This window comes from Hordeum vulgare, chromosome 4H, assembly GCF_904849725.1.
Source record: "Hordeum vulgare subsp. vulgare chromosome 4H, MorexV3_pseudomolecules_assembly, whole genome shotgun sequence".
Classification (NCBI taxonomy): domain Eukaryota; kingdom Viridiplantae; phylum Streptophyta; class Magnoliopsida; order Poales; family Poaceae; genus Hordeum; species Hordeum vulgare.
This window is the reverse complement of record NC_058521.1, coordinates 496520646-496545869: the sequence shown is the minus strand read 5'-3', so window position 1 is coordinate 496545869 and position 25224 is coordinate 496520646. Positions and strand designations below refer to the sequence as shown.

At 46.0% G+C, this 25224-nt stretch overlaps 1 protein-coding gene across 3 annotated transcripts; it reads left to right on the top strand.

The window, feature by feature from the left end:
- The first annotated feature begins 16217 nt into the window (after positions 1-16217).
- Positions 16218-19948, top strand: LOC123449128 (tyrosine-specific transport protein-like). Of its 3 annotated transcripts, none has more exons than XM_045126224.1 (7): positions 16218-16865; positions 17495-17888; positions 18412-18549; positions 18679-18847; positions 18937-19069; positions 19212-19382; positions 19528-19948. In XM_045126224.1, the coding sequence occupies exons 1-7, from the start codon at positions 16530-16532 to the stop codon at positions 19780-19782; spliced, it is 1596 nt and encodes a 531-aa protein (XP_044982159.1). In that variant the 5' UTR covers positions 16218-16529; the 3' UTR covers positions 19783-19948. The 3 variants fall into 3 exon arrangements, with proteins under 3 accessions (XP_044982159.1, XP_044982158.1, XP_044982160.1); XM_045126223.1 differs by having other exon boundaries at positions 18412-18612; XM_045126225.1 differs by lacking the exon at positions 19528-19948 and having other exon boundaries at positions 18412-18612; positions 19207-19365.
- Positions 19949-25224: the final 5276 nt, after the last annotated feature.

The window sequence follows — 25224 nt, the reverse complement described above, 5'->3', positions numbered from 1 at the left end:
CCGGCTCGCGGGTGGCCGCCTCCTCCCCAGTCCGGCTGACGGGACCAGGCCGGCTCTGAAGGGGAGGCCGCCTGCGCTCTAGCCGGCAGGGGATGCCTGGCTGGCCAGAAAGGTGGCCGCCTCGGCTTCCAGCCGGTAGGCGATGCCCAGCCGGTCAGAAGACTTGGGCCTTGGGAATCTCCCTATCTTCATGTCCATTGGGCCGGAAATGAAGGAGCAGGCTTGATGAGCCTACCCCGGGGTTATCCCCCCGACAGTGAAGCAGCTATTCAGGCATTGGCTTCAGCGCACCCATACAACCCCCATTATGATTTTGGGTATCGCCCGGACCATCCATGGGAGTAGACCAACTTAGGCCAAAAGCCTAAGCTTGGGGGAGTACGTGTTTCTCACCGACTTTACATTCTTGCTTACGCTTTCACTTTGTTCGTCGGTGTTCACACTTTGCCACTGTATCATCCATGCTAGTTTATTTTCTTTTTTTTCTTTTCATGTGTCTGTCTAGTTTGAGAAAACCCAAAAATATTTTCTTGTTCTTCTTTTGCTTTTGGGAGCTTTCCCGTGCAAATAGTTTTCTTTTTTCTTTGGGTCAAGGTAGAAGACCATGGTTACAATGTTTAGTGGCTCTCGCATGCATACCTGTTTATTTGTCAAAGAGCCATATTACTTTGTCTTCTCCTTTGTGTTTGCCTGCAGATTCCAGCTTAGTCCAATGCACGAGCACTCTTATTATTGTTCACATCATTCGGCTGTGCAAGTGAAAGGCAATAATGACGATATATGATGAAGTGACTGAGTCTGGAAAAGCTAGTATGAACTCGATATATTTTGTTTTTCTAAATATGACTAGCTCATCGTTCCTAATCCAGCTTTATTGTGAGAGAAACAAGTTTGCAATGACAACTTAGAGATCATAGTTTCTGATGCCATGCTTAATTAGCTAGGAGCTTATAATGGTTTGCCTTGGATGCCAACATGAATTTTGAGATGACTATGATGTAGTATGATAGGATGGTATCCTCCTTTGAATGATTCAAGTGGCTTGACTTGGCGCATGTTCACGCATGTGGTTGAAACAAAATCAACATAGCCTCTATGATATTCATGTTCATGGTGATTTATGTCCTACTCATGCTTGCACTCAATGTTCGTTAATCTCAATGCATTTTGATGACTGTTGTCGCTCTCTAGTTGGTCGCTTCCCAGTCTTTTGCTAGCCTTCACTTGTACTAAGCGGGAATACTGCTTGTGCATCCACTTCCATAAACCCAAAGCTGTTCCATATGAGTCCACCATACCTACCTATATGCGGTATCTACCTGCCGTTCCAAGTAAATTTGCATGTGCCACTCTCTAAATCTTCAAGAAATAATCTATTTTGCATGCCCAAACCGCTCATGTGGTGACAGGGGGCTATCAGTATCTTCCATGCTAGGCGTGTTATCCCCAATATGTGTTTATTCACTATCATTCACGAGAAAGGGGCAGGTAATTGGAATGCCCAGTTCCATGCTCAAATTGAAAAGACAATTCCAAACAAAACTCCCCCTGGATTGATGTTGGTATGGACGGCACCCGAGGATTCGGCTAGTCGTGGAGTGTGATTGATCGGTGGTGGGGGAGTCAAAACTTTACTTTTCTGTTTGGGAACCGCCTATAGCATGTGTAGCGTGGAAGATGGTGAGAACTCTTAGTCATTGCGTTGACAATGAAAGCATGCCACCCAAAATTATTATCTCTGTTTACAAAGCTTGAGCTCTGGCACCTCTGCAAATCAATGCTTCCCTCTGCGAAGGGCCTGTCTATTTATGTTCCTGTTGAGTCATCGTCCTCTTATAAAAGCATCAATTAGAGAGCACCTCTGTCATTTTTATGCTTTGCTTCTAACTATATTGAGTATGACTGTGACTGGATCTTCTTTACTATGAATTACAATGTTTAGTCAGTCCTAGGTCTTTGAAGCTGCTCTGCATTTATGTTTTGCGGTCTCAGAAAGAGCTAGCGAGATACCATCTGTCTGTACTGCTTCATGATTGTTTTGATTGAAGTGTTGACGTTTGAGACTTGTTATTATTTGCTCGCTAGTTCATTATGCCATTGATATAAGTTTACCGTGAGACCTAGATGTCATTTTCTTATGTGGTTAGCTTGTGATCTTGCTGAAATTCTGGTTATGAATTAGACATAGTTGCAACAAGAAGATCAAACAGAGTTCGTAAAAGTTTTCTTTTGTCTCTTTCAGTTTGTAAATTGAATTGCTTGAGGACAAGCAAGGTTTTAAGCTTGGGGGAGTTGATATGTCTCCATCGTATCTACTTTTCCGAACTCTTTTGCCCTTGTTTTGGACTCTAAATTGCATGATTTGAATGGAACTAACCCGGACTAACGCTGTTTTCAGCAGAATTGCCATGGTGTTGTTTTTGCGCATAAATAAAAGTTCTCGGAATGACCTGAAAATTTATGGAGAATTTTTGTGGAATATATAAAAAATACTGGCGCAAGAATCAACGGAGGAAGTGGAGCTGTGAGCCCACAAGCCCACCAGGCACGGCCCCCCTGGCCGTGCCTGGCAGGCTTGTGGGGCCCACAATGCTCCACCGCCTCCAATCTCAGCTCTATTTAGTCCGTCTCGCCCGGAAAAAAATCAAGGAGAAGAGTTCATCGCGTTTTATGATACGGAGGCGCCGCCACCTCCCGTTCTTCATCTGGAGGGCAGATCTGGAGTCCGTTTTGGGCTCCGAAGAGGGGAAATCATCGCCATCATCATCACCAACCTTCCTTCATCGCCAATTCCATGATGCTCTTCACCGTTCGTGAGTAATCTCATCGTAGGCTTGGTGGACGGTGATGGGTTGGATGAGATCTATCATGTAATCGAGTTAGTTTTGACGGGGATTGATCCCTAGTATCCACTATGTTCTGAGATTGATGTTGCTACTACTTTGCCATGCTTACTGCTTGTCACTAGGGCCCGAGTGCCATGATTTCAGATCTGAACCTATTATGTTGTCGCCAATATATGTGTGTTCTTGATCCTATCTTGCAAGTTGTAGTCACCTACTATGTGTTATGACCCAGCACGTATGACTACATACGGAATACATGCCTACATTATATTGACGAACTGGAGCTAGTTACATATCTCTCCGTGTTAAAACTATTGCATGATGAATAGCATCCGGCATAATCATCCATCACTGATCCAATGCCCACGAGTCTTTTACTACTGGTCCTTGCTACGTTACTATGCTGCTGCTACTGTCACTGTTGCTGCTGCTACTCTTACTCTGCTACTACTCGTTACTGTTGATAGTGCTGCTATCATACTACTCCACTACTGATACTTTGTTGTAGATACTAAATCTTTCAGGTGTGGTTGAATTCACAATTCAACTGCTAATACTTGAGAATATTCTTTGGCTTCCCCTTGAGTTGAATCAATAAATTTGGGTTGAATACTCTACCCTCGAAAACTGTTGTGATCCCCAATACTTGTGGGTTATCAAACATGCGTAGGCGGGCCTACCCAGGATGATAGGCGTTGTGTAAGTCGACCACCTCGAAGGTCAACCTCTCCTTGCGGAAATTTTTCTCGTTGCCGAATACCACGCTCAGACTGATCTGACCGAGTGACTTGGCTTTCTTCCCGGGGATGACCCCGTGGAACTGCATGTTGCTCTTGCTCAGTCGGGACAATGGGATGTCCATGGCCTTGAGAGTGTCCATGTAGATGATGTTGAGGCTGCTACCTCCGTCCATAAGGACTTTTCATAGCCGGAACCCGTTTACTACGGGGCCGACCACTAGTGCCAGCCTCCCGGGGTGGCTATGTTGGCCGGGTGGTCCGACTGATCAAAGGTGACAGGCGTTTTTGCCCAGTCGAGGTACTTTGGGACAGACGGAGCTGCCATGTTCACCTCCCGATTTATGACTTTCAATCTGCTCTTGCTCTCCACACCGGCGAAGATCATGAGGGTCACCTGAATGTTAGGATACCTGGAGGTACCCATGGGGTTGTCCTCATCTTCCTTGTCCTCGGAGGTCTCTCTGGCCATCTCCTTCTGGAGCAGATGGAAGTCGCGAGTCGTGTGTTTGGCGGGGATAGTTTCCCCTTCCTTGTCTTTGCGAGAATGGATCAGACTTGGCTAGTCCAGCAGATTGCTCTTCGACTCAGCTTTCGTCTTGCCAGCACAATCCTTTTTCTTCTTGGATTTGTTTTGGACTTGTCCTGAGACAGCAGCTACATCGGCTTTACCTGAGGGGTCGCCTTTTCGCTTTTGCTTCTTGCCAGTGTTGCCCGACTAAGGGGTTTCGCTGGCACGGCCTTTGCCACTACAGAGGTGGTCTTCTTCGTCGCCATTCGTGTACCGATTGGTGATCTCCATAGCCCCGCCGAGAGACATGTCTCCCAATCGGCCAAACTTGAGGATAAGCTCTCGATACTGAGTGCCTGCTTTGAAAGCGCACATGGCATGATGCTCGGTGACGTTCACAACAGTGTTGTGGAGAGTGGTCCATCGCTGAATGTACTCTCGTAGGGTCTCGTTGGACTTCTGGACGCAGTGTCATAGCTTCGTCAGTCCGCCCGGGCGTTTGTATGTGCCCTCAAATGTATTGACGAACACTCGGGCGAGGTCGCCCCAGCTGTGGATGCTGCTGGAGGGTAGCTGGTTGAGCCACGCGCTCACGAACACCTCCAATATGAGGGGCAGGTGCTTCATTGCGACGTAGTCGTCGCCCCTGCCGATCTAGACGGCCACTCGGTAGTCTTCCAGCCAGGTCTCTCACTTCGACTCGCCACTCAATTTGCCGATCCCCATGGCCAACCAGTAGTTGGAGGGGATTTCGGCCTCTCGAATGTGTCGGCCGAAGCACACGAGGCCCGACACTTCTCGGCGTGCTCGCGATCGATCGATCACCTGCTGTGTGATGATGGATCGAGCGTTAAACTCAGGGGGCCGGTAGTCGCCGCCCTCGTGACCCCGCCGCCAATTGGGGCTTGGCCTGCGCTGGTGAGGACGACGATTGAGAGATCCACTCCCGTGAGGGGGGCGACCTACTTCGGTCTCGATGGCCTTGCCTCCAGTCTCCCTGCGGGCCTCTCGGAAGAGGAGGAGACCTTGGGCGTCGCCTATGGATGTGCGGGGTATGGGCCGACTGCATGGTGTCCGCCTGGACGGACTAGCTATGAACACGATGCCGCGACTGCGACACTATAGAGTTTTGTTGAAGGGACATCTTCAGCACAGCTTGGATCTGTCGAATGCCTTCTCTGGTCGCGCTATCACTCGGTTGAATGGAATCAACGATCCGATTGGTAGCGGCCAGGTTGAGGAGAGGTGTCTGCATCACTTCGATGTGTCGCGGGTGGTCGTTCAGAAACAACTGCCTACGACTAGAGCTCGGCTGGTCTCTAGCGGCGCGAGCGTCGAGTGAGCGCTGGAGCCGCTCGAGGCGCTCGTGCTCGGCCAAGTTGGCCAATCACGCGTTCTCCAACACGATCTCCTCTGGGGTGTTCTTGGTTATGGGGGTCGGAAGAACTTGGTCGCTCCTCCGCCTTAGTTCTTCACGCTGCTACTTGGGGAGCGGCTGCGGAATATGGTGGTGGCCGTCGACGTGGTGACGCTCCCTGCCGTCACGCCCGAGAGAGTTCTCAGAGGCGTGGTCAGGGTTGTTTCCCCTATTGGTATTGGCCATCAGAATCTCGGCTGCACCCCTGCTACTGTCGCACTCGGAGTTACCGAGTGACTCCTTGCTCGATGAAGGGAAGAGGCTGACGGGGGTCATCAGAACTGAGCATGGCCACCTATTCGGAGATTTCCTGGTTATCCATAGCATGCTTGATCCATTGTTGCATCCGCGAGTACCTAGAGCACTTGCGGCGGACGGCAACAGGTCATGGTGATGTCGGGTGATATGGCACCGATGGCTGCCGGATCAGGACTCCGTGTGCCACCGCGCTGAAGTGTGACGAACCTCGCACGGGAGGGCGTCGGTGTCGAGTGGCGCATTCTGCAGCCACGCTGAATAGTCGACGACGAATCTGAGGGGTCCGAAGAGGATCTCTCCGCCGAGTGACATCATGATGGTGAAAGTGTGGAAAATCTCCAACTGTGTTGAATTTGCTAGAAGCGCAGCCCCACGGTGGGCGCCAACTGTTGTTGGAATGATCCTGACAAGTACCAAGGGTATGAACTAAGGGGTGAAGTCTAGCTACACACAGTGGATGCACTCGGATTTACAAGTTCAGGCCCCACTCGGAGGTGGTAATAGCCCTACGTCTAGAGCCCGAAGGCTGATGTTTGCTTATAGGGGGTATAAAACATTACAAGTGTTGAACCTTGAGCCGGTGCCCGGGAGTGGCTTATATAGTGGCTGCCATGACCGGTCGAGCACCATTACAAGGCAATAAATGATAATAAAGAGGGAAGTTACAAGTAATGGCGGCCTTAATCCCTGGAGTTACGGGTAACGCGGGTCTTCATGGGCCTTCACGCATGTGTTTAAGTCCTTGGACGTTGTAGTCCCTTCATTGTCCATGCCTTGCTCTGGACCGAGTGCTGAGAGCGTCTGATTGCCGCAAAGCAGGCCGAGTGACATCACGTGACCAAGTGAGAACACAATGATCGAATGAGGTTGAGACTATCACGATGACTTGTAGGACACTGATGTCCTTACGGGTACTTAGGTGGGTCCTATGGAAACGGGTCCATAGGCCTACCCCTTAAGTATAACCCCGTCACTACACACTATAGGATAAGCATGATCTCCACTAAATCCACTGCTTCATATGTGGGTGACGCGTGTCAAGCGGAGAGGAAGGGTCAGGGGCATTTTCATCCAATTTTTTTGCTCCGGGCCATTATTCACCTGAGCTATAGATAGCCCCCTACCCCCTTCAGTAAAATCTCTCCTCTCGCTCTCATCTTCCCCGCTCGAGCTCTAACCTAGCACCGCCGCTGGAAATCTTCGTCGCCGGTGAGGAACATCTTCACTGCCTCGACCTCCTCATCGTCGGACTCATGTTGATCGTAGATCATCTTCCTCTGCCACCGCCATAGTTGTCTTCACCCGCCAAGTTAGGGTGTTGGAGATCTGAACCGACGAGCTTCCGTTTTCACCTTCTCAGTTCGTCGTGTTCGTCGTGTTCTTCACACAGGGTAATTAAAATCTAATTTTACTACCCCTGTTGATCTTCATATTTCCATTAGATTTGTGGAAACTGTTATTCCTCAGAAAATTCATCACATGAACACTTCCATGTCTAGAACACTTGATGAATTTCTCTAACTTACTAAATTTTTCACGAGATTCCTCACTTGTGTAAATTTTTGGATCTGCACAACTCTCGAACCCAATACAAGAATGCTTAGCAAAATTCCTCAACACAGTATTGGTCAAATTCCTCAACTTGAGTCATTTTTGAAATTCCTCAACTTAAGAACTCATATGACCTCTCCAAATTCTTCGCACCTATAATCTATTCACAGGTACAAAATGTCAGCTCATGAATCACTAGGTTCTCATCAACTTAACTCATTTGCAGCGTTTCTTGAAGAAAATCTGCATGTGTCATCAGATTCCTCAAGAATTCAAATTCCTCAACAAAGTCCTCAACTGAAGAAAATGGTTGATGACAAGAAACACAAGGATGGAAAGAAGGCAGAGCAGAACACTGCCTTTGAGATTCCTAATGACATTTGTGCTCACTATTGCACACTTGATGAAAATGTATATAGGAAGGAAACAAATGCGGAGCGCAAAATCAGGCTTTAGAAGATTGAACGAAGATGGGCTAAGGAGAGGAAGGAATACAAATATGTCACTCCCAAGTACGCCTTGAAATTTTCCCTAAAGCCTCCTTGCAACAGACCTCCTCTGGGAGATCAACAAAGTGCTCATTCCCCAAGCATGGTTACTATTGAAGACTATCTTGAGAAAAAAACAAAGTATCTCGCAAAACTGAGAAAAGTTGCCAAACAAGATGTGACGACTTCCAATGAGGAATCTGCTGCTGCAGCTGCTGCTGCCTCCTCCTTTGTTGTTGAGGCCTCTACCGCTGAACCAACTTCAAAGAAGGCCCCGATGAAGAAATCAGGTGTAAAGCCCAAGTCCTCAACAACTCTCTCAAAATAGCAAAATCCTCAACCAGGTCATAATGTTGCTCAAAAATCCTCAACTGCAGCAAAGTATTCACTTCCACTTCATCCCGAGTCAAGTCAGCATCCAACGGGGACTCTAATTCCCTCAAGATCATCTGCCTCTAGCTCTTCACACAATTCCTCATGTGTAATTCTGAAGAAAAAGATGATTGTTGGGAGAGGAACAAGGCCCAGCCTAAACAGAGTCGTCCTCAATGTTCCCTATGCATCAAAGGATGAAGATGAATATGATGATGAAACACTTGAAGAAATCATCAGAAACAAACAAGAAAGGGTCGCACAGGCAAAAGGTACCACCATTCCCCTTGCACTTGATCCGAAAGTGGTACTAGACTTACCGATCTTTGGTACAAAGAACCCAACACACCCATTGATGATTTGAAGCTTCCACCTGGACCCAGTCACATGGTGGCCACATTCATCGATGAAGAAAAATGGAAGGCCCAACAAGCCACACAAGCTCAAAAGGCAAAGGTTCAAAAGGAGAAGTACTTGCAACAAAATATTCTGACCTTGATGCCAGAGCAACTTGTCTCGACTCAAACTGAGATCAAAATCCTCAGTGAGAAATACACTAGCTATCATGCTGAAAGGAAAGGAGCCAAAGTGAGATTCGTCAGGGCCGCTACCGAAGCCGTAGCAGAGTATGATAATAAAGTTGCATCCCCAACATAACCATCCATTCCTCAAGCCAGCTACACTATCCAACTAGCTAATGACTCTCCTAATGAATTTGCTGCTGATGAACCTGCCCGACCAGCTGAAGAACATGTCGTGCTTGAAGAAAATGCTCCTTCACCAAAGTCTTCAATAGTGAAGAAAATCACTCTTCCTTCTGCATCAGAAGTGAAGAAAACCAAAGCGGCTAAAAAAGAAGCCAAGAAGGGAAAGGCATCAACAGCTTCAGAGTCCTCTGAAGCAAAACATGGAGGACTTTCCTACCCGGCCAGCTGAAGAATATGTCGTGCTTGAAGAAAATGCTCCTTCACCAAAGTCTTCAACAGTGAAGAAAATCACTCTTCCTTCTACATCAGAAGTGAAGAAAACCAAAGCGGCTGAAAAAGAAGCCAAGAAGAGAGAGGCATCAACAGCTTCAGAGTCCTTTGAAGCAAAACGCTTGAGGACTTCGACAAATTTCTCAACTGCTCCAATTGATGCAACCCATCTCAATGTTGCACGTACCTATATGATGGTGCCCTTTGGTGAGGAGCATGTCATCCAAGAAGGGGATGAAGAAATAGAAGAAAATCGCGATGTTGCTTCCACACCCATTGATGAGGAAATTGAAACTGGTCAAATTCCTCAAGCCTCAACTCCTCCTCAGCAGAACACAGAGATAAATGATGAAGATGTGGACATTAGCTGCAACATACCAGTGATACATGATGAATTTTGGGAAAAGGCTCATCCAAATTCACCATTGGTCATTCCAATTCCTCAAATACACGAGTCCTCTACGGCCACTGAAGTTCTGACAGGATCAGAAGAAAAGAGCACTCTCATGAAGTCTGCCCCGGAACAAGAATCAGCTGCATCAACTCATGAAATTAAAAATGTTGAAGAAACTGCTACGCCAGAAATCGATACACCGGCTCAGCATATTCCTCAAACTAATGAACATGTGCTTGAAGAAACCGCACGTGCACAAAGTAAAGAAGCTACTGTTGATCCACTTGTTGCAAATCCTCATACAGTTATTGTGGTAGCTCAAATTCCTGAGGCCAATGATTCTTCACCTAAATCCTCAACCAAGTCCTCGTCAGCCTTACTCCAAAAGACCAAAGTTTCACAAGGAAATGTTCTATGATGAGCATCATTTCTTCATTGGTGCAAATCCATACGAAAAACTTTGCATCAGGCACAAGAGGTTTTGGACAAGCACGCAACTCAACTACTATAGTGCAGTTCTTGTTGACAAGAACAAGATCTTCCACCATCGCCATGTTATTCATGGAGATATGGAAAACATTCCATGCTTCACGCCATCTCTGAATGTTCTTCGTGATGCAGTGTTACTTCAATTCTGCACTGACCTCTCTGACTGGAATGAAGAGCTTATTCTTCAATTCTATGCCACCCTGCATATCTCTGGTGACCCCAAAAACATAAACTCTTGGGTCTTGGAGTAGATGACCGAAAATACTCATTTTACTCCTCCATCCACAGAATTGCTTCGAGCTCTGTGAGTTCATATTCCTTTAGAAGGGGAAAGGTGTTTATATGATGAAAAAGAGATGTCCAATCATCTGATGGAAGTACTTGTGAAACCCTTAGCTCCTCGCAAGCCTCCAAGGACTCAATTTCTGGTGAAGGAATTGAAATATGTGCCCAGGACAGTCTACAAGATCTTGGCCCAAACCTTCACTCCTATCAAAGGTCATGAATCTGAAGAAGATGTTGTGGGCATCATGAAGAATATGCTCTTCAACATCATTCATGGAATCCAGATAAATCTTCACGATTTCTTCATGAGGACCTTGGCCACAAATGCCTTGTCACCATTTGAGCTGAAGGTATATGCGCCATGGATCATGAGATTCATCAGGACCAGATCCTCAATACACTATCAGGTTGATTATCTGAATCACCTCAACTACTTGCCTCCTCTTGAAGTCCTCAAGAAATTTTTTGAACTGATTGAAGGCAAAGGAAAATTTGTGATAGATGAAGGCACTCGGCCACTGGATGGTCAATTTCGTCAGGCTGCATCATATATTACCAATGACGACACTTCCTCACAAGAGTCTGATGGTAAGGCAAAAGCTTCAAGCCCAACTATCCCATGGGTGATGACTGACCGTGAGCTTCTCCTCGGTCTTCATCAAAAAGTTGATCGAAACCATAAGTGGGTTAAATGTCAGGTTGGTTTCATTGTGAAAACCCTCAATGCAACTCAGAATGTTGTGAAGAAAAACCACTGCTATCTTCATGAAGTATTTGATCGCACTTAGGCCATACTGTCACATATCAAGACTCGTGAAGAACTGAAAGAAATTGAGTTCACTCAAGACTTCAACTGGTGAGGTCCACTAAAGAAGACATTCAAGAAGATCCCAGTTCCTGATTTGGTAAACAGTTCATTTTCCTCATTTGGCTGTGCTAATGAAGATGAAGATCTTGATGACACAACTATTGGTCCAACTAGGGCGATTGACCCGAAGAATACCAGTGCTCCTTCTCCATCAACAAGTTGATATTCTTCAGGGGTGTTAGTCCTCAGTTTTTGTCCCTTTTCGTCACTTGATGACAAAGGGGGAGAAATCTGAGTTACTCTTCAAGTGGGTCTACTTTATGGGCTATTACAAACTTTGTTAAGTTTCAACTCTCGTTCTTCTGAAGTTTTTGTTGTAATGAATAGTAACTTATGCCCGGTGGCGGTCTCAAACTTTTGAACGTTTTTCCTCGCATGCTTATTCCTCAAGTTGATTAAATGCATGCCTGCTGAAATTCGTGAGACACCATTTTTCATCATGCATTTCAAATTCCTCATGCTATATGTTAAATGCGTGTATGAATTACAAGATATAGGGGGAGATCTCCAAGGTATAAATCATCAATGTGCATTTATAGTCCAAAGAAAATTCGTCAAACATGCACATCTTCATGGGAATTTCTCTATATCTTGCAATCAAATTCCTCAAACTCTGTACTTACACTTCATATGTTTATCCCCATTGAAAACTTAACCTATTTTTCATAAACCACCAAAAAGGAGGAGATTGTAAGTGCATCTAGTGCCCCTTAGTGATTTTAGAGGATTGAAAACTTATAGGTTAAGAGACTGATATGTTTGTGAGTGTACACATGCTCTATAAGTCGTTGAGGAGTTTGAGTTATTCGAAGAATATTGACCCCTAAAATGTATGTCTTTGGGTGAAGACTTTGTTCATTACTTGAAGACTTTGATAGCGAAGAAAATGCTATTCCTCATGAAGACTTTGAAAATGAGTAATTTGGTGTATCCCGAAGAAAATAGACTTTGAGGCTTGAAGATTTACTCTTTCTGTTTCATTTTCTTATTTCTTGAGTCATAGGAACACCATACTTTTAGAGGGGGTCGAGGTAATACTAAGGAAAGATTTCCTCATGACGCTCAACTCAAACCTACACATACCAAATTGTTCGAGTGAAGCCTTTGAAAATCTCTCACAGCTTTGTCAAAGTCTTAAGTGACAGAGACGAAGTTCTTCTCGTCGCTGAAGAAATTGTGCTAGCTGAGGAGTTAGGATTTCGCCAAAGCGAATTGCCTATCAATGAGGAACATGAGAGACATGAGGACTTTCACAATTGAAAGATCCGACCGCTGTCACACCGTGCGCCACATGCCCCCAATCTTATCGACACAACGGCCATATCATTGGGGGCATTAATGTCATATAATGTCGGGATGCTCCTAGGCTATAAATAGCCACCCCCACAACCACTAGTTGGTTGGATGCTCCGAGAGAAACTGACACTTGTCATTTAGAGCAACCCATTCCTCGAGGACTTTGACTGAAAATCATCAAGTGAGGAGAAACCCCAAACACCCAAACCAAAACCCAAAAACCCCAAAGTGATTGAGCATCACTCGAGAGATTGTTCCTGTGTGGAACCGACGCTTGTTACCTTTGAGGACTGTGCATCCTCCAGACGGTTAGGCGTCATGGCCTATACCATCCAGCAATAAATTGTGGATTGCCGGGTGACCGAGTTTGTAAGGGTTTGGAAGTCTGCCCTAAAGACTTACCTCCCTAGCTCAAGGAGAATACGGTAAGGATTGTGTGTCCTGGGACAGTGTGTCCTTTGGTTTGAATACCATGTCGCTCCAAACGAGACATACGACTATCACAGCAGTTGGAACTGGGTCATCAAACCATTATCTTCATCGAGCTACGAGTTATATTTCTTCAACTCTTTCATTTCCTCAATTTCATGTTGATGACTTTGATCTGCACTATTTGAAGAATTTGACTGAAGACTTTCTCTAATTCCTCACCTCAAATTATTCACTTAAGTTATTCATCACCTGCTCATCCTGATCATGTGACCTGTGCAACCTGGACATTTCATCTCACTCTGAGGACTAAGCTATAACCGATTTTGCACATATGTTTGAGTACTTATTCCGCTGCACTCAGTTCATGACTCAGGACTTTCCTCACTAGGAATTTCCTTAGTGATGAATTTTTCAAAATTGCCTATTCGGCGCCCCTCTAGTTGATATAACGCACTTTCAAGAACGCTCCAAGAAATCCCACACATGAGCCTAAAGGTGTATACGAAGTAGCTGACATCAAATTTTTCTGGGAAATGATGGATTTTGATGCTTCGTTCGGCGAGGAGTATGGACCGACGGAGCTTGATCAACTGCTTGAACATGAGTTCTTCGATTCATTGGATTCGGACAATGAAGTGGACATGATCATGCTCATGACCATGCAAGAGGAAATGGACTGGCAAGTGGAGCATATTCTCTATTTCAAGGCTCAATCAAAGGGAGAAGAGTGATCAATTGGGATAGGGTATCCAGAGCAAAGCTACTACAGAAGGATTAATTTGCTCCAAACCCAACTTTCCCGGATGATCCATGGTTTCGTCATCGTTTTCGCATGCGGAAACCATTGTTTTTGCATATTGTGAAGGAAGTGGAGGCACACGGCGTCTACTTCTAGATGACAAGGGATTGCTGCAGTAAACTCTCTTTCTTTGCCAAACAGAGGTGCATGACTTCTCTGAGAATGCTTGCACTTGGTACTGCGGCAGATGTGGTTGGTGAGATGGTGAGGATGGGGGAGAGCACATGCCTGAAGACTACTGTCAACTTTGCCCGTGTTGTGGTCGAGGTGTTTGGAGCAGAGTATCTCACAAAACCAAATGTGCAAGACACTCAGAAGTTTTTGCCTATTGGAGAGGGGACAGAGGGTTTCCAAGAATGCTCGGATCAATTGATTGCATGCATTGGCGATGGAAGAACTGCCTTAAAGGTTTGCGAGAAATGTATCAAGGTCACACCAAAGATTCCACCATCATACTAGAAGCGGCGGCATCACATGACTTATGGATTTGTCATGTTTTTTTTGGAATGTCGGGTTCTCACAACGACATCAACGTGCTTCAACGATCTCCGGTGTTCAGCAGGCTTTGCAATGGGGAATCACCTCCGGGCAACTACACCGTCAACGGCCGAGACTATAGCTTGGGATACTATCTTACCGATGACATATATCCTCAGTGGGATGCATTTGTGAAGACCATATCCGAACCAGATGGCAGAAAACAAAAGCACTTCGCAACAATGCAGGAAGCAGCTAGGATGGATGTGGAGAGGGCATTTGAAGTGATGCAAGTGCGTTGGGGAATTGTCCGTGGGGCTGCAGTGATGTGGGATCGGAAACTTTGTGAGAGTTGATGACTTGTTGTGTTATTTTACACAATATGATTGTCGAGGATGAGGAAGATGGTGTAGCCCAAATCAATGATTTTGAGGCACCCCGCGAACAAGTTAAAATCTTGAAAGATCAAGATGTAGCTCAACTTATGAACTTTCTGCAGATGCATCAAAATCTCCAAGATTATCAAGTGCACACCCATATCCTAAATGATGTAGTGGAGCATATGTGAACCCACAATGAAAATCAAAGAGTGAATTACTGATTGTATATTTCAAATAAATTTGATTAAACACTTTTTATGTTCGGGTAGTTACAGTATTATTTATGCTCGACAATGGTATGTTTTCTTGATCGACGTACATGATTTTACATAAATTTAAGAGACCAGATATAATATATGTGAATGTATGAAGCGATTTATGATGGGCGTTTTTATGCGTCACATGCCCGGCCTGTTCGTGGGACTCGGGCCGGATTTGATCAGTCCGGCTGTAGATCGTCTAAGGTCCTTCCTAGTGCATGGGTGCTAAAAGAGCCACATAGACAAAATAATGATGTGGTAAAGCAATTAAAGAGGAGAGAGAGCATTATGGTGGCCCAGGAAGAAACGGTGTTAAGCACGTGAACCTATGTAAAAAACACTATCAAACAATGCATGAAAAAGTTTAATTGTTAAATAATTCCATAAAAAAAGCTTACCAACAAAAGCTAAGCACCTATGCATTGAAAAGACTAGTTGTTAAAGTTTTTAATATACTTAGCACCTCATCTAAACATCAATGCATTGCAAGAGGCCTAAGAGCATCTCCAACAGAGGCGCTAAAAGTAGGGGCGTGCTGAAAAAACCATTAATTTAACGCGCGGGAGAAGAAAAAAGCTCTCCAACAGACGCTGCAAAACCCAGCACGCAGCAAAAACTATCCAGCGCGCTCGGACTTTTGGCATCGCACGCGGGATATTTAGTGCGTAGCGTACAGCGCGCTGAATCTTCCGACTCGCTCCGCTCCCTCGCGTCCCGCCTCGAGCTCGCCGCTACAGCCACAGCTCGCCGCCACCACTCCTGCATGCTCGTCCTCTGCTCGTCCCGGCACGGGCGGAGCCGCCGCTGCCCTTCTGCTCGCCGGCTACAACTCGCCGCCTCGAGCTCGTCGGCCGGGAGCACGTGTCGGCCGGGAGCCGCCGCTACTCTTCTGCTCGCCGCCTCGAGCTTGCCGCCTTCCTGCAGCTCGCCGCGTCGAGCTCGCCGGCCGGGAGCGTGTGCGGTGGCCGGAGGCGAGCGGCGCGTGCGGAGCTTGCGATTCCAAGCTAGCTCGCGTGCGGTGGCAAGCGGCGCGTGCGTAGCTTGCTAATTCCATCAGCAAACTAGCTAGCTTGCGATTCCATCAGCACGCTTGCGATTCGATCATCAGCTAGCTAGCTTGCTCCAACGATTGGGGACTTAATTGCGTTTTTGTTTTGGTCAAATGGACTTATTTGTAAATGTTAGGGACCTGTTTGTTGTAGATATATTTGTGGCGCACTAATTTTTTAGTACGTCTGCTGGAACGCGACGCGCGCATAATTTTTTCAACGACCGCTGGAGTCAGAGCTCCGCTGCGCGCAAAAACAGATAACTCCGACGCTGTAAATTGCTTTTTAGCACGCGGAGTTGCACTTGTGTTGGAAATGCTCTAACACGCACGCAAAAATCTTCTCCCCGGTCCGTCGGGTAGCAGACATCACATCCTTTCCCGTACGGTGCAAAGGTCGAGACTCGAGACACGCACGGTCCAGAATCTCTCCGACTAGCGTCCGGCGTCCGCTCGGCTCTCGCCGTGTGCACCACAACTTCCGCTTTTCTGTAGACGACGACCGCAGTCCGCAGCCACTCGAGCTGAAGATTCAGTATATTCATTGGCCACTCCAGTGATGAGATGAATATACCACCACACCACCAGATCGAATCCGGAATCCCGCTCCGAGCCCGCCATCAAGCCAGCCATAGCTCGGCCGGATGCAGGGCATCGTCATCCGGCGCGCGCTCTGCCCGGCCAAGCTCCACCGCCACGTCCCGTCCAGCCTATCCAGAAGCCTTTGCTGCCGCGGCGGCGGCGACACACGGTGCGGCGCTGCTCCGGGCAAGAGGGCGCGGGCCGTCGTGGTGAGAGCACGTGGCGGCCCGAAGGTAGGAGATGGCGACCAAGCGCCGCCGCTGCCGGATGCCGTCGGAGCGTCACCGCCACCAGGTGGCGGGCCGAAGAGAGGGAGCGTGGCTGGTGCCGTTGCGCTCATAGTGGGGACAAGCATCGGGTCAGGCATCCTTGCCGTGCCGCAGAGCACCGCGCCCGCGGTGAGTTTCTCTTCCCTTTGTTCTGCCGAGAATTTCACCGGCATGGCAGGCCCAGGCGTCAGATCTACGGTGGCACAACAGAATTAATCAGCCAAGTAAATTGTACTGAATGAAATGTTGAAATTATTACTACTATCATATTGTCCTTTGTGGCCCGTCCGCACTGCACAGTCCCACCTACAACGATCCCTAGAAGGTCAGCATTTCATGGAGTAATGGCCCATCTACCACCCATATCAGTACAGTGAATTGCCCAAGCACGGAGGCCCCCATATGAAAGTTTTCATTGAACACATCTGAAAACAGCCACATGTATCTGCCCGCCATGACCACCAACCGGCGTCGCTGTGCGCATTCAATTGGCGTCTCATTCGTCATCTTTGGCTGGCGGGATCAATCTTAAATCGTTCCAACTTGAGCTTTCGCGTTCTGGAAATACGATACCCAGGAGCAGAACAACGAACAGCGTCAAGTAATTTGACCTACTAGTATGATCTGGAAATCCGGAATGCCGCCACATAATTTCACTCGCACATTTTCTTGCATGGAGTAAAGCAATATATGTTGCGAATGAAGGTAGCATGACAGACCAGAATTGTCCTTGATGCTACTACTCCGGCAATTCACAGGGTTTCGTTCCAAGCGCCGTGTGCATGGTCGTCTGCTGGGCCTTCCTGGTGGCCGAAGCGCTCCTCATCGCCGAGATCAACGTCCACCTGCGTCGGAAGAGCAAGAAAGACGGCGGCGATGGTGCAGGCCTGGAGGTGATATCCATGAAGAGCATGGCGCAGGCGACGCTTGGCGAGTGGGGAGGGAACCTGGCCGCCACCGCCTACCTGTTCCTGTCCTACACTTCCATGGTCGCCTACACGTCCAAGTCCGGCGAGGTGCTCTCCCGCGCGATCGGCGTGCCCGAGCCTGTCTCTGGCGCCGCCTTCACCGCCGCCCTCGCGCTCCTCATCGCCGCCGGTGGCACGGGTGTCACCGCCCAAGTGAACCAAGTGCTCACCTTCTTCATGATAGGTACGTACTGTACTGCTTGCTCGCAACGCCTACCAGTACCAGTGTGGTACACTACGTATAGTAGTGTATGTGAGTTGTCACTTCGATGAACGGCCAGTACCATAGAAGTAGCACTGTAGTACTAAGAACGGATACATCACTACTGAGATCTGCATTAACGCGTAGGAGCGCAGGACAAATCTTTGCTCTGAGCCGGTGAGCCCGTTGCTTTCTCTGCAGTCTCAGCATTTCCATCTACTCCCTCCGTTCCTAAATATAAGTCTTTTAACCAATTTCACTAGGTATGTACATACGAAGCAAAATAATTGAATGTACACTCTAAAATATGTCTATATACATCCGTATGTGGTCCACTAGTGAAATCTCTACAAATACTTATACTATTTAGGAACGGAGGGAGTAGCTAGCATTGCACATGGAATTCATATCGGGAATAGCAGATACCATACACCTTACAAATGGCGCAAAGTCTTGGGCACTGGTGCGTATCACTCTCATCACCGTGATCTGTCTACTGACACAGGTTTGCTGCTAATGATTGAAGTCTCGGCGGTGGCGTTCGGCGGCGGCCTGAGTCTGCCAGCGAACGCCCACTGGGAGCAGGTTCCAGCGACGCTGCCGGTGATCATCTTCACGCTGGTCTACCACGACATCGCGCCAGGTAGCGTACGTGCCCAAGAGAAACCACGTGCTGCCACCACGCCAGATACACAAAGCGTTCATGGTACAGTACCAACCAAACCAAACCAAACCAGTACTGAACATAATGCGTTGCGGTTGGCGCATGCAGTGATCTGCGCGTACCTGGAGGGGGACCTCGCGAGGATCCGGCTCTCGATCCTAGTCGGGAGCCTGGTGCCGCTCGTCTCCCTGCTCGTGTGGGACGACGTCGCGCTCACCCTCTCCGCCTCCTCCACGGACCCCAACGGATTCGGCATCCTCGACATGCTGGAGACAGAGTAAGCACCGCCGCCGTACCCAAGGACATGCGGCGTTGGAGGCATTGTATCGAACCCCACCGGCGAATCATGCAGTTATTTTCGTGTAGGTGGAGCTACGTGGTGGTCGAGACCTTCTCGCTCCTGGCTGTCGGGACGTCTCTCATCGGGACCCTGCTTGCGGCGTCGCAGTTCTTCATCGAGCAGATGACCAATCTAACCACCTCCTTAGCCGATGGAAATGTATGCTTCAACCCACTGCTTCAACCGATCTACTAGCACTTCATATACACCACTAATCAAACTACCTGGAGAACCATCTTTTTTCATTGTCATCAGTAGGGAACAATCTGTTAAAACTTAAAAGTGCTCTGACAAAGTGCAGGCAAAGGTCGACGAAGGCGCTTCTGAAGGAGAAGGATCTAGCCAGCTTGGTTGGCCAACATTCCTAGAAAACAACAAGATCAGCTACGTTGCCACAGGGGTGGTGGTTGTCCCAACCATGCTGATAGCAGCTGCTGTTCCAGATTCATTCTCCATAGCCACTGACATCGCCGTAAGTTTAAATCAAAGCAAGTGCACTTCCTCAGATCCTGAGCCGCAGCTTGGCAGAGAAGTAGTAACACATAAGCAAAGTTCCTAGCTACAGTATGAATTGTTGACTGATTGATAGCTTGCTCGTCTGATTTCCACATGTTCAGGGGGGCTACTGCATGACCATCTTGTACGGTGTTCTCCCTCCACTGATGGCCTGGTCCATTGGCTCCAAATTATCTGATAAAAAAGCTGGGTTTGGACAAGTAGAAGTATCCAGGGCTGGCAAAGAAAGAGTGGGCTTCACCGGTGCAAAGCCTGTGCTGGTGGGGATGGGGGTGTTCTCTGTACTCATGGTCTTCCAGCAAATCTTGCAAGACCTTGTCAGTTTTAACGCTTATCTGCTGTCATGGGCTAGCTAGAGTAGCAAGTGCTGAATAATCGAGAATGTCTCTAGTCATGGTTTGCTGATTCGGGATTCAGCGCGTGATGTAAAGTTGTAAACGGAGACCCCCTGCAAACCATATGTATCAGTGTACATAACTTCTCTTTTTACCACCATTAGTTGATTGGAGGTGCTCCTGGCTACTTCTCTTTCTTCTGAAAAAAACTAGCCGCACATACTTACACTGTTTTTCTAGAAGACGAATATTCACACTTGAGAGTCGCTTGGAACAATGTGATTGAGGCAGGCTGCAGGAGATAGGAGCTTCAGAAATGAGAGTAAAGAAAAAGTAGCTTCTGAACTGCGTCTCGTTTGGCAATTGCAATCTGCAAAACAGCAACGCGTCTGATTTGGCGATTGCACTCTCAGCAACGCGTCTCATTTGGCGATTGCACTCATGATGGCTGGGCGTATTTGCTGAGTGTCTTGTAACGGCGAGTCGGCTTCTAATATAGCATTTCCTTTTTCTAGGTGCAAATAATATAGGCCGAGAGTCAGATAAATTACGCCCGGCTTAAACTTTTGCATCATTTCTTTTCCAAATGGTTAATTTAAGGGTAAGCCGAGTACCCGATAATTTACACTTGCCTTACTCTTTTGTATCATATCTATATGTTTTCTTCCATTTCTCAGAGCACAAACTACTTTTTTCCCTTTATTTTTTGTGTTTATTGTAATTTCTTTCTTTTCCCTCTCTTGTGTTTGTAAGAAATGCCAGAAAGACAAAAACCTCTACACAAACAATTTTCACTTAATAATGTGACTTATTACATTTTTTTACAAAATCTTGCCATGATTGACTTTTACTTTCAACATGACCTATGAATCCAATGAACAAAGTGAAAAGCAGTAATATAAGAAGAGAAAATAATAAATTTGTTTTTATTTATATTCGTTAATCTTCAAAAAGTAGTTTTCTATGATCTAATAAAGAATCAAACAAGTTGTATATTCATTCTGTAAAATTCAAACTTTTCAGGGCCATGGAAATTGGCTTGCTATACCATGGCTAGTTTTACATCCATGGTAAACAAAATATCAAAATTTTAAGAAAATTTCATTGTAGATCATGGCAATTTGCATTAACAGACCATGGAAATTTTATTTTCAGCAGACATGGAAAAATTATTTCCATAGCTATGGCAGTTTAGTTTTTCCCTAGACCATGGAAAATTTATTTTCACCGCCTTTGCAAATTTAGTTTTGGCAATATACTTAAAAGAAATTCACTCATGTCAACCTCTTCAGCAAAAGGAAAAAGAATGTAAAATTGCCACCTAACAAAGTACAAACACTTCCAAAATTGTCCTGGGAAAATAACTCAAGCTTGCCATGGGAGAATTACAAGAACTAAATTTGCCATTAACTTCCCTTGTGATCATGATTTTTTTTTTAAATTTACCATCTATACAAAATAACTTTTATTGAAAAATGAAAAACAAAATGTAAAATTGTCATCTCACTATTAGAAATTTGCCATGTGGACATTACGAAAATGGGTAAATTTTGCCACATGACATGTTTGAAAATTCATAATTTTCTCCCAAAAAAATTTATATATTATAGCATGGAAAATTGTACTCCCTCTATAAATTAATATAAGAGTGTTTAGGTTATTAAAATAGTGTTCTAAATACTCTTACATTAGTTTAGAAGGGAGTATATTTTTTGTTTCCATGTACTTTTATATGGCTTTTCTTTAAAAAGACAGTAGTTATCTGTGCCTAGCCGGCTAGCCCGTTTTTCTCGTGTGCTGTTTGGGCCAACTTAAAGTAGGACAGGAATGACCCAGTTACGCCTTCAGCCGACGATTCTTTGTTTTCGTTGCAGTCTCTTTACCAGACACGGCCATCTTTCAAGACTCCTGCTGTTGCTGATCCTCCTTTGCCCCTGCTTTTGTAATACAGTAATGAGCAGAAACGTTATACTGTACAACCTAATTATAAATTTTTGAGATCAAAAGTGCATTATGGCAAAGCCAAGTAAATCATTTGGGTAGGGAAAAAAGTTCATACACATTCCAAATACATGAAAACGCAAATATTTCTATTCTTTTAACACAGTACAAACCCAAGCGTTCATACACACACGCATACACTCATCCCTGTGAAAACACACACGCACATTCTATCCCTATGAGCACCTTCGAGAGACTGAACCAGTATACCATCTTGAGATTTATGAAGTCACCGTAGACGCCTCCTCGTCAACGGAAACGTCTCCTCCTACTGAAAACGTATCGCCGGGAATTTTAAAATAAATCCAAAAATAAATACAAGCACCAAGACTTAAATCCTGATGGACTGAAGATACCAGAGTCCTCTAACTATTTAGCCACAGTTTGATTTGCAAACTCAAACATTTCTAGGTGTAGCCCGTGAAGTAAGCCCTCGCGTACTTTGTCACAACATTTGATCTCCATAAAGGGTAAACCGACACAAATTACACAACCATCAAAACGTTGGCCAGTTAGTAAGAGAAAGCTTACAGTACATGCACTTGTTGACTCGGGCATCATGTCCCATTTGCGATCAAAAAGTCGAAGGGTCATTCCATGCCCTAGTTGCATGCGGCAATGGTTAGGGGCTTTGGGATGCGATGAGTGTTGTTTGGCCTATTCCGCGCAAAGACCAGGTGCTTGACACTCGCAAGGATTGGCTTCTGCTGCTCTTGGCAAGCTGCTCGGACATTGCGCGTAGCATGATTGTGATGCTGGTGTGGCGCATATGGCAAGTTTGTGTTACATGATAAGAATGCGGCCCCTGTCCAGGTCTTGGCAAAATTTTGAGAAAGCTACATGAGGACGATCTTAGATGCTTAGAATTTCGCAACGGAAGAGATGTTAAAAGGAAAAAAATGGTAGTAAAAGAGGTATGGAAAAGACCAAAGCGTCATTGTATTCCCAAAGTGCAACAGTGGCCGGCACCCCCGAATGTTAGCATTATCGGTGGATGGTTCCTTTTTGGAGGAGGACAGCAGTGCAGCAGTGGGGATGATACTTTGGAGATATGATGGCTTGGTCATATTTGCAGCTTATCGATATATACTTAATTTCAGCGATGCGCTAGAGATTGAGATACATGCGCTGATAATTGGAATGGCGCTAGCTACACAACATACACAACTTTCGATGTTGGTTCAGTCAGATTCAGTGACTGCCTTATCTTGTCTTTCTAGTTCTAGTTTAGATTGTTCAGTGTATTGTCAGTTAGTGGCTGAAATTAAGGCTCTAATGATTGATAGGGTTTTTGTTTCGTAGAAATTTCATAGATCACACAATAGTGTTGCAGATTGCCTCCCTACATGTTGATGACGCGGCTATTTTTCTTGGCTCCCGTTCATGAGGACATCACGTGCTTAACTGATATTCTACACGGATGTGGGGAGGATACAAGCCTCATTACCACCTTGTAGAAGACTCTTGTGGCCCTCATCCGTTGTGCTGACACCGATCTCGATGCGGTGCTCCAAAGCTTCCCGACCAAGCGGGCCACCTTTCCCATGAACAACCTTGGGATGCCCCTCTGTGTGCATCGATCGCATAGGATTGACCTTCAACCCTTGGTCGACAAGGTTGATGGTAAGCTTGTCCCTTGGCAAGGTGGACACATCACGGTCATCGGCACGTCTGCACTCGTCCAAGCGGTGCTACTGGTGTAGGCTACTTACCACATCACACCCCTCATCCTGTCAGAGGGAACCCTGAATGTGGTCGAGAAGATTCAGCGCGCCTTCCACTCGGCAGGCCCTAACAAGGTATCCGGTGGCAAATGTAAGGTTAACTGGAAGCTCATTTGCAAACCAGAAAAATACAGTGGCTTGGGGATTTTGGACGTCCGAAAATACGCCCGTGCGCTCACGCTGCGGTGGCCGTGGTACGAATGGAAAGAACCGGAGAGGGACTGGGTTGGATTAGGGAAGCCATGCAAGAAGGTGGACATGGACCTTTTCTATGCGGCTACTACCATCAGTGTAGGTGACGGCAGAACCGCTAAATTTTGGCACACACCTTGGCTGCTTGGGACCAGGCCAAGGGGCATTACCCCTTTGATCTTCGACATCTCCAAGGGTAAGAACCTATCTATGAGGGACGCGATGCATGGCCTTCTCTGGCTTAGAAACAATAACATGGCTAGCGGGCTATCTCCAAGGGCAAGAACCTATCTATGAGGGACGCGATACAATCGGTGGACAAGTTCAACTTCAAGACGATACTGCCGACGGCATTGTCTGGAAGCTCACTACCAACGGCAAGTACTCCGTGGCGTCCGCTTACAAGGCCCGGTTCCATGGGACTATAGACACGATACTGGTGCCTGCAGTGTGGGGCAACCGGGCTCCCCCAAATGCATTTTTTTTGCTTGCCTAGTCCTCAAAAACAAAATCTGGATGGTCGACCGCCTCGAGAAGCGAGGATGGCCTAAATGCGACCTTTGTGAGCTATGCAAAGACGAGACGGAGTCAGCGACACATATGCTTTTCAAATGCAGGTTTTCCACCAACATTTGGAACGTCGTCAAATCTTGGGTGTGGGCGCCGGAGATTGACACCGCCGCGTGGCAGGCATACCCCTCGGTGTGCGCCTGGAGGGAGGCCACGACGCGCAGGGAAGGCCACACAAGATGTGCTATGACCACGCTACTGATGTTGGTTGGTTGGGAGATCTCGAACGAGAGTAAGGGTGATGGCCCTCATTTATGTCCTTGTTAAACCTACTTCTTTATTAATGAGATGAGGCAAACATTTTGCCTCCGTTTCGGAAAAAAATAATGTTGAGTAGACATAAAGAGTGTCGGCCAGAAGGCCAAACAATATTTGGTGTTACGCACTATAGCAAGTTGCAATATATTTCTTTGTGTATGTTTGCCTTTTGAGCCGAATTTGAAAAAAGAACTATGTGTAGTACTCCCCAAAAATTCTTGTCTTAGGTATGTCTATAAAAAGATGTATCTAAATATTAAAACTTGACTAGATACATTTATATCTAGACAAATCTAATACAATAATTTTGGGACGGAGGAAGTACAAAAGTTAAAAAGTCCATACATTTAAATTTTTAATGAAAATTTAAAAATACACAAAACATATATTTAAAAGTTTCCTAAAAACTTCAGAAAATATATTCATACAAATATCTTGAATTTAAATTTTATTTAATAATATTAAAAAGCGGCATGCTTCCAAATAATATTTTTGAATAAAAAATAAGTTTTCATAAAATACTCTTGAATATAAAGAATGCTCGCAAAACTTGTTGCTCACCAATTAAAAAACCGTAGTTTAAAAAATATTATTGATTAAAATGGAATAAAATTAAAAAAAACGAGATTGAAACAAAAAAAATCTATAAAAAGGAAATTAAACAGAAAAACAGAAGAAAAGAAGGGGGACCCACATCGAACCAGTAGCCCTTCGCAAA

Bases quoted from the DNA above. Each gene is read 5' to 3' on its own strand.
- LOC123449128 (XM_045126223.1), top strand. From the start codon at position 16,530: ATGCAGGGCATCGTCATCCGGCGCGCGCTCTGCCCGGCCAAGCTCCAC. The intron at 16,866-17,494 runs GTGAGTTTCTCT...GGCAATTCACAG, and splicing joins CGCAGAGCACCGCGCCCGCG to GGTTTCGTTCCAAGCGCCGT. The intron at 18,848-18,936 runs GTAAGCACCGCC...ATTTTCGTGTAG, and splicing joins CTCGACATGCTGGAGACAGA to GTGGAGCTACGTGGTGGTCG.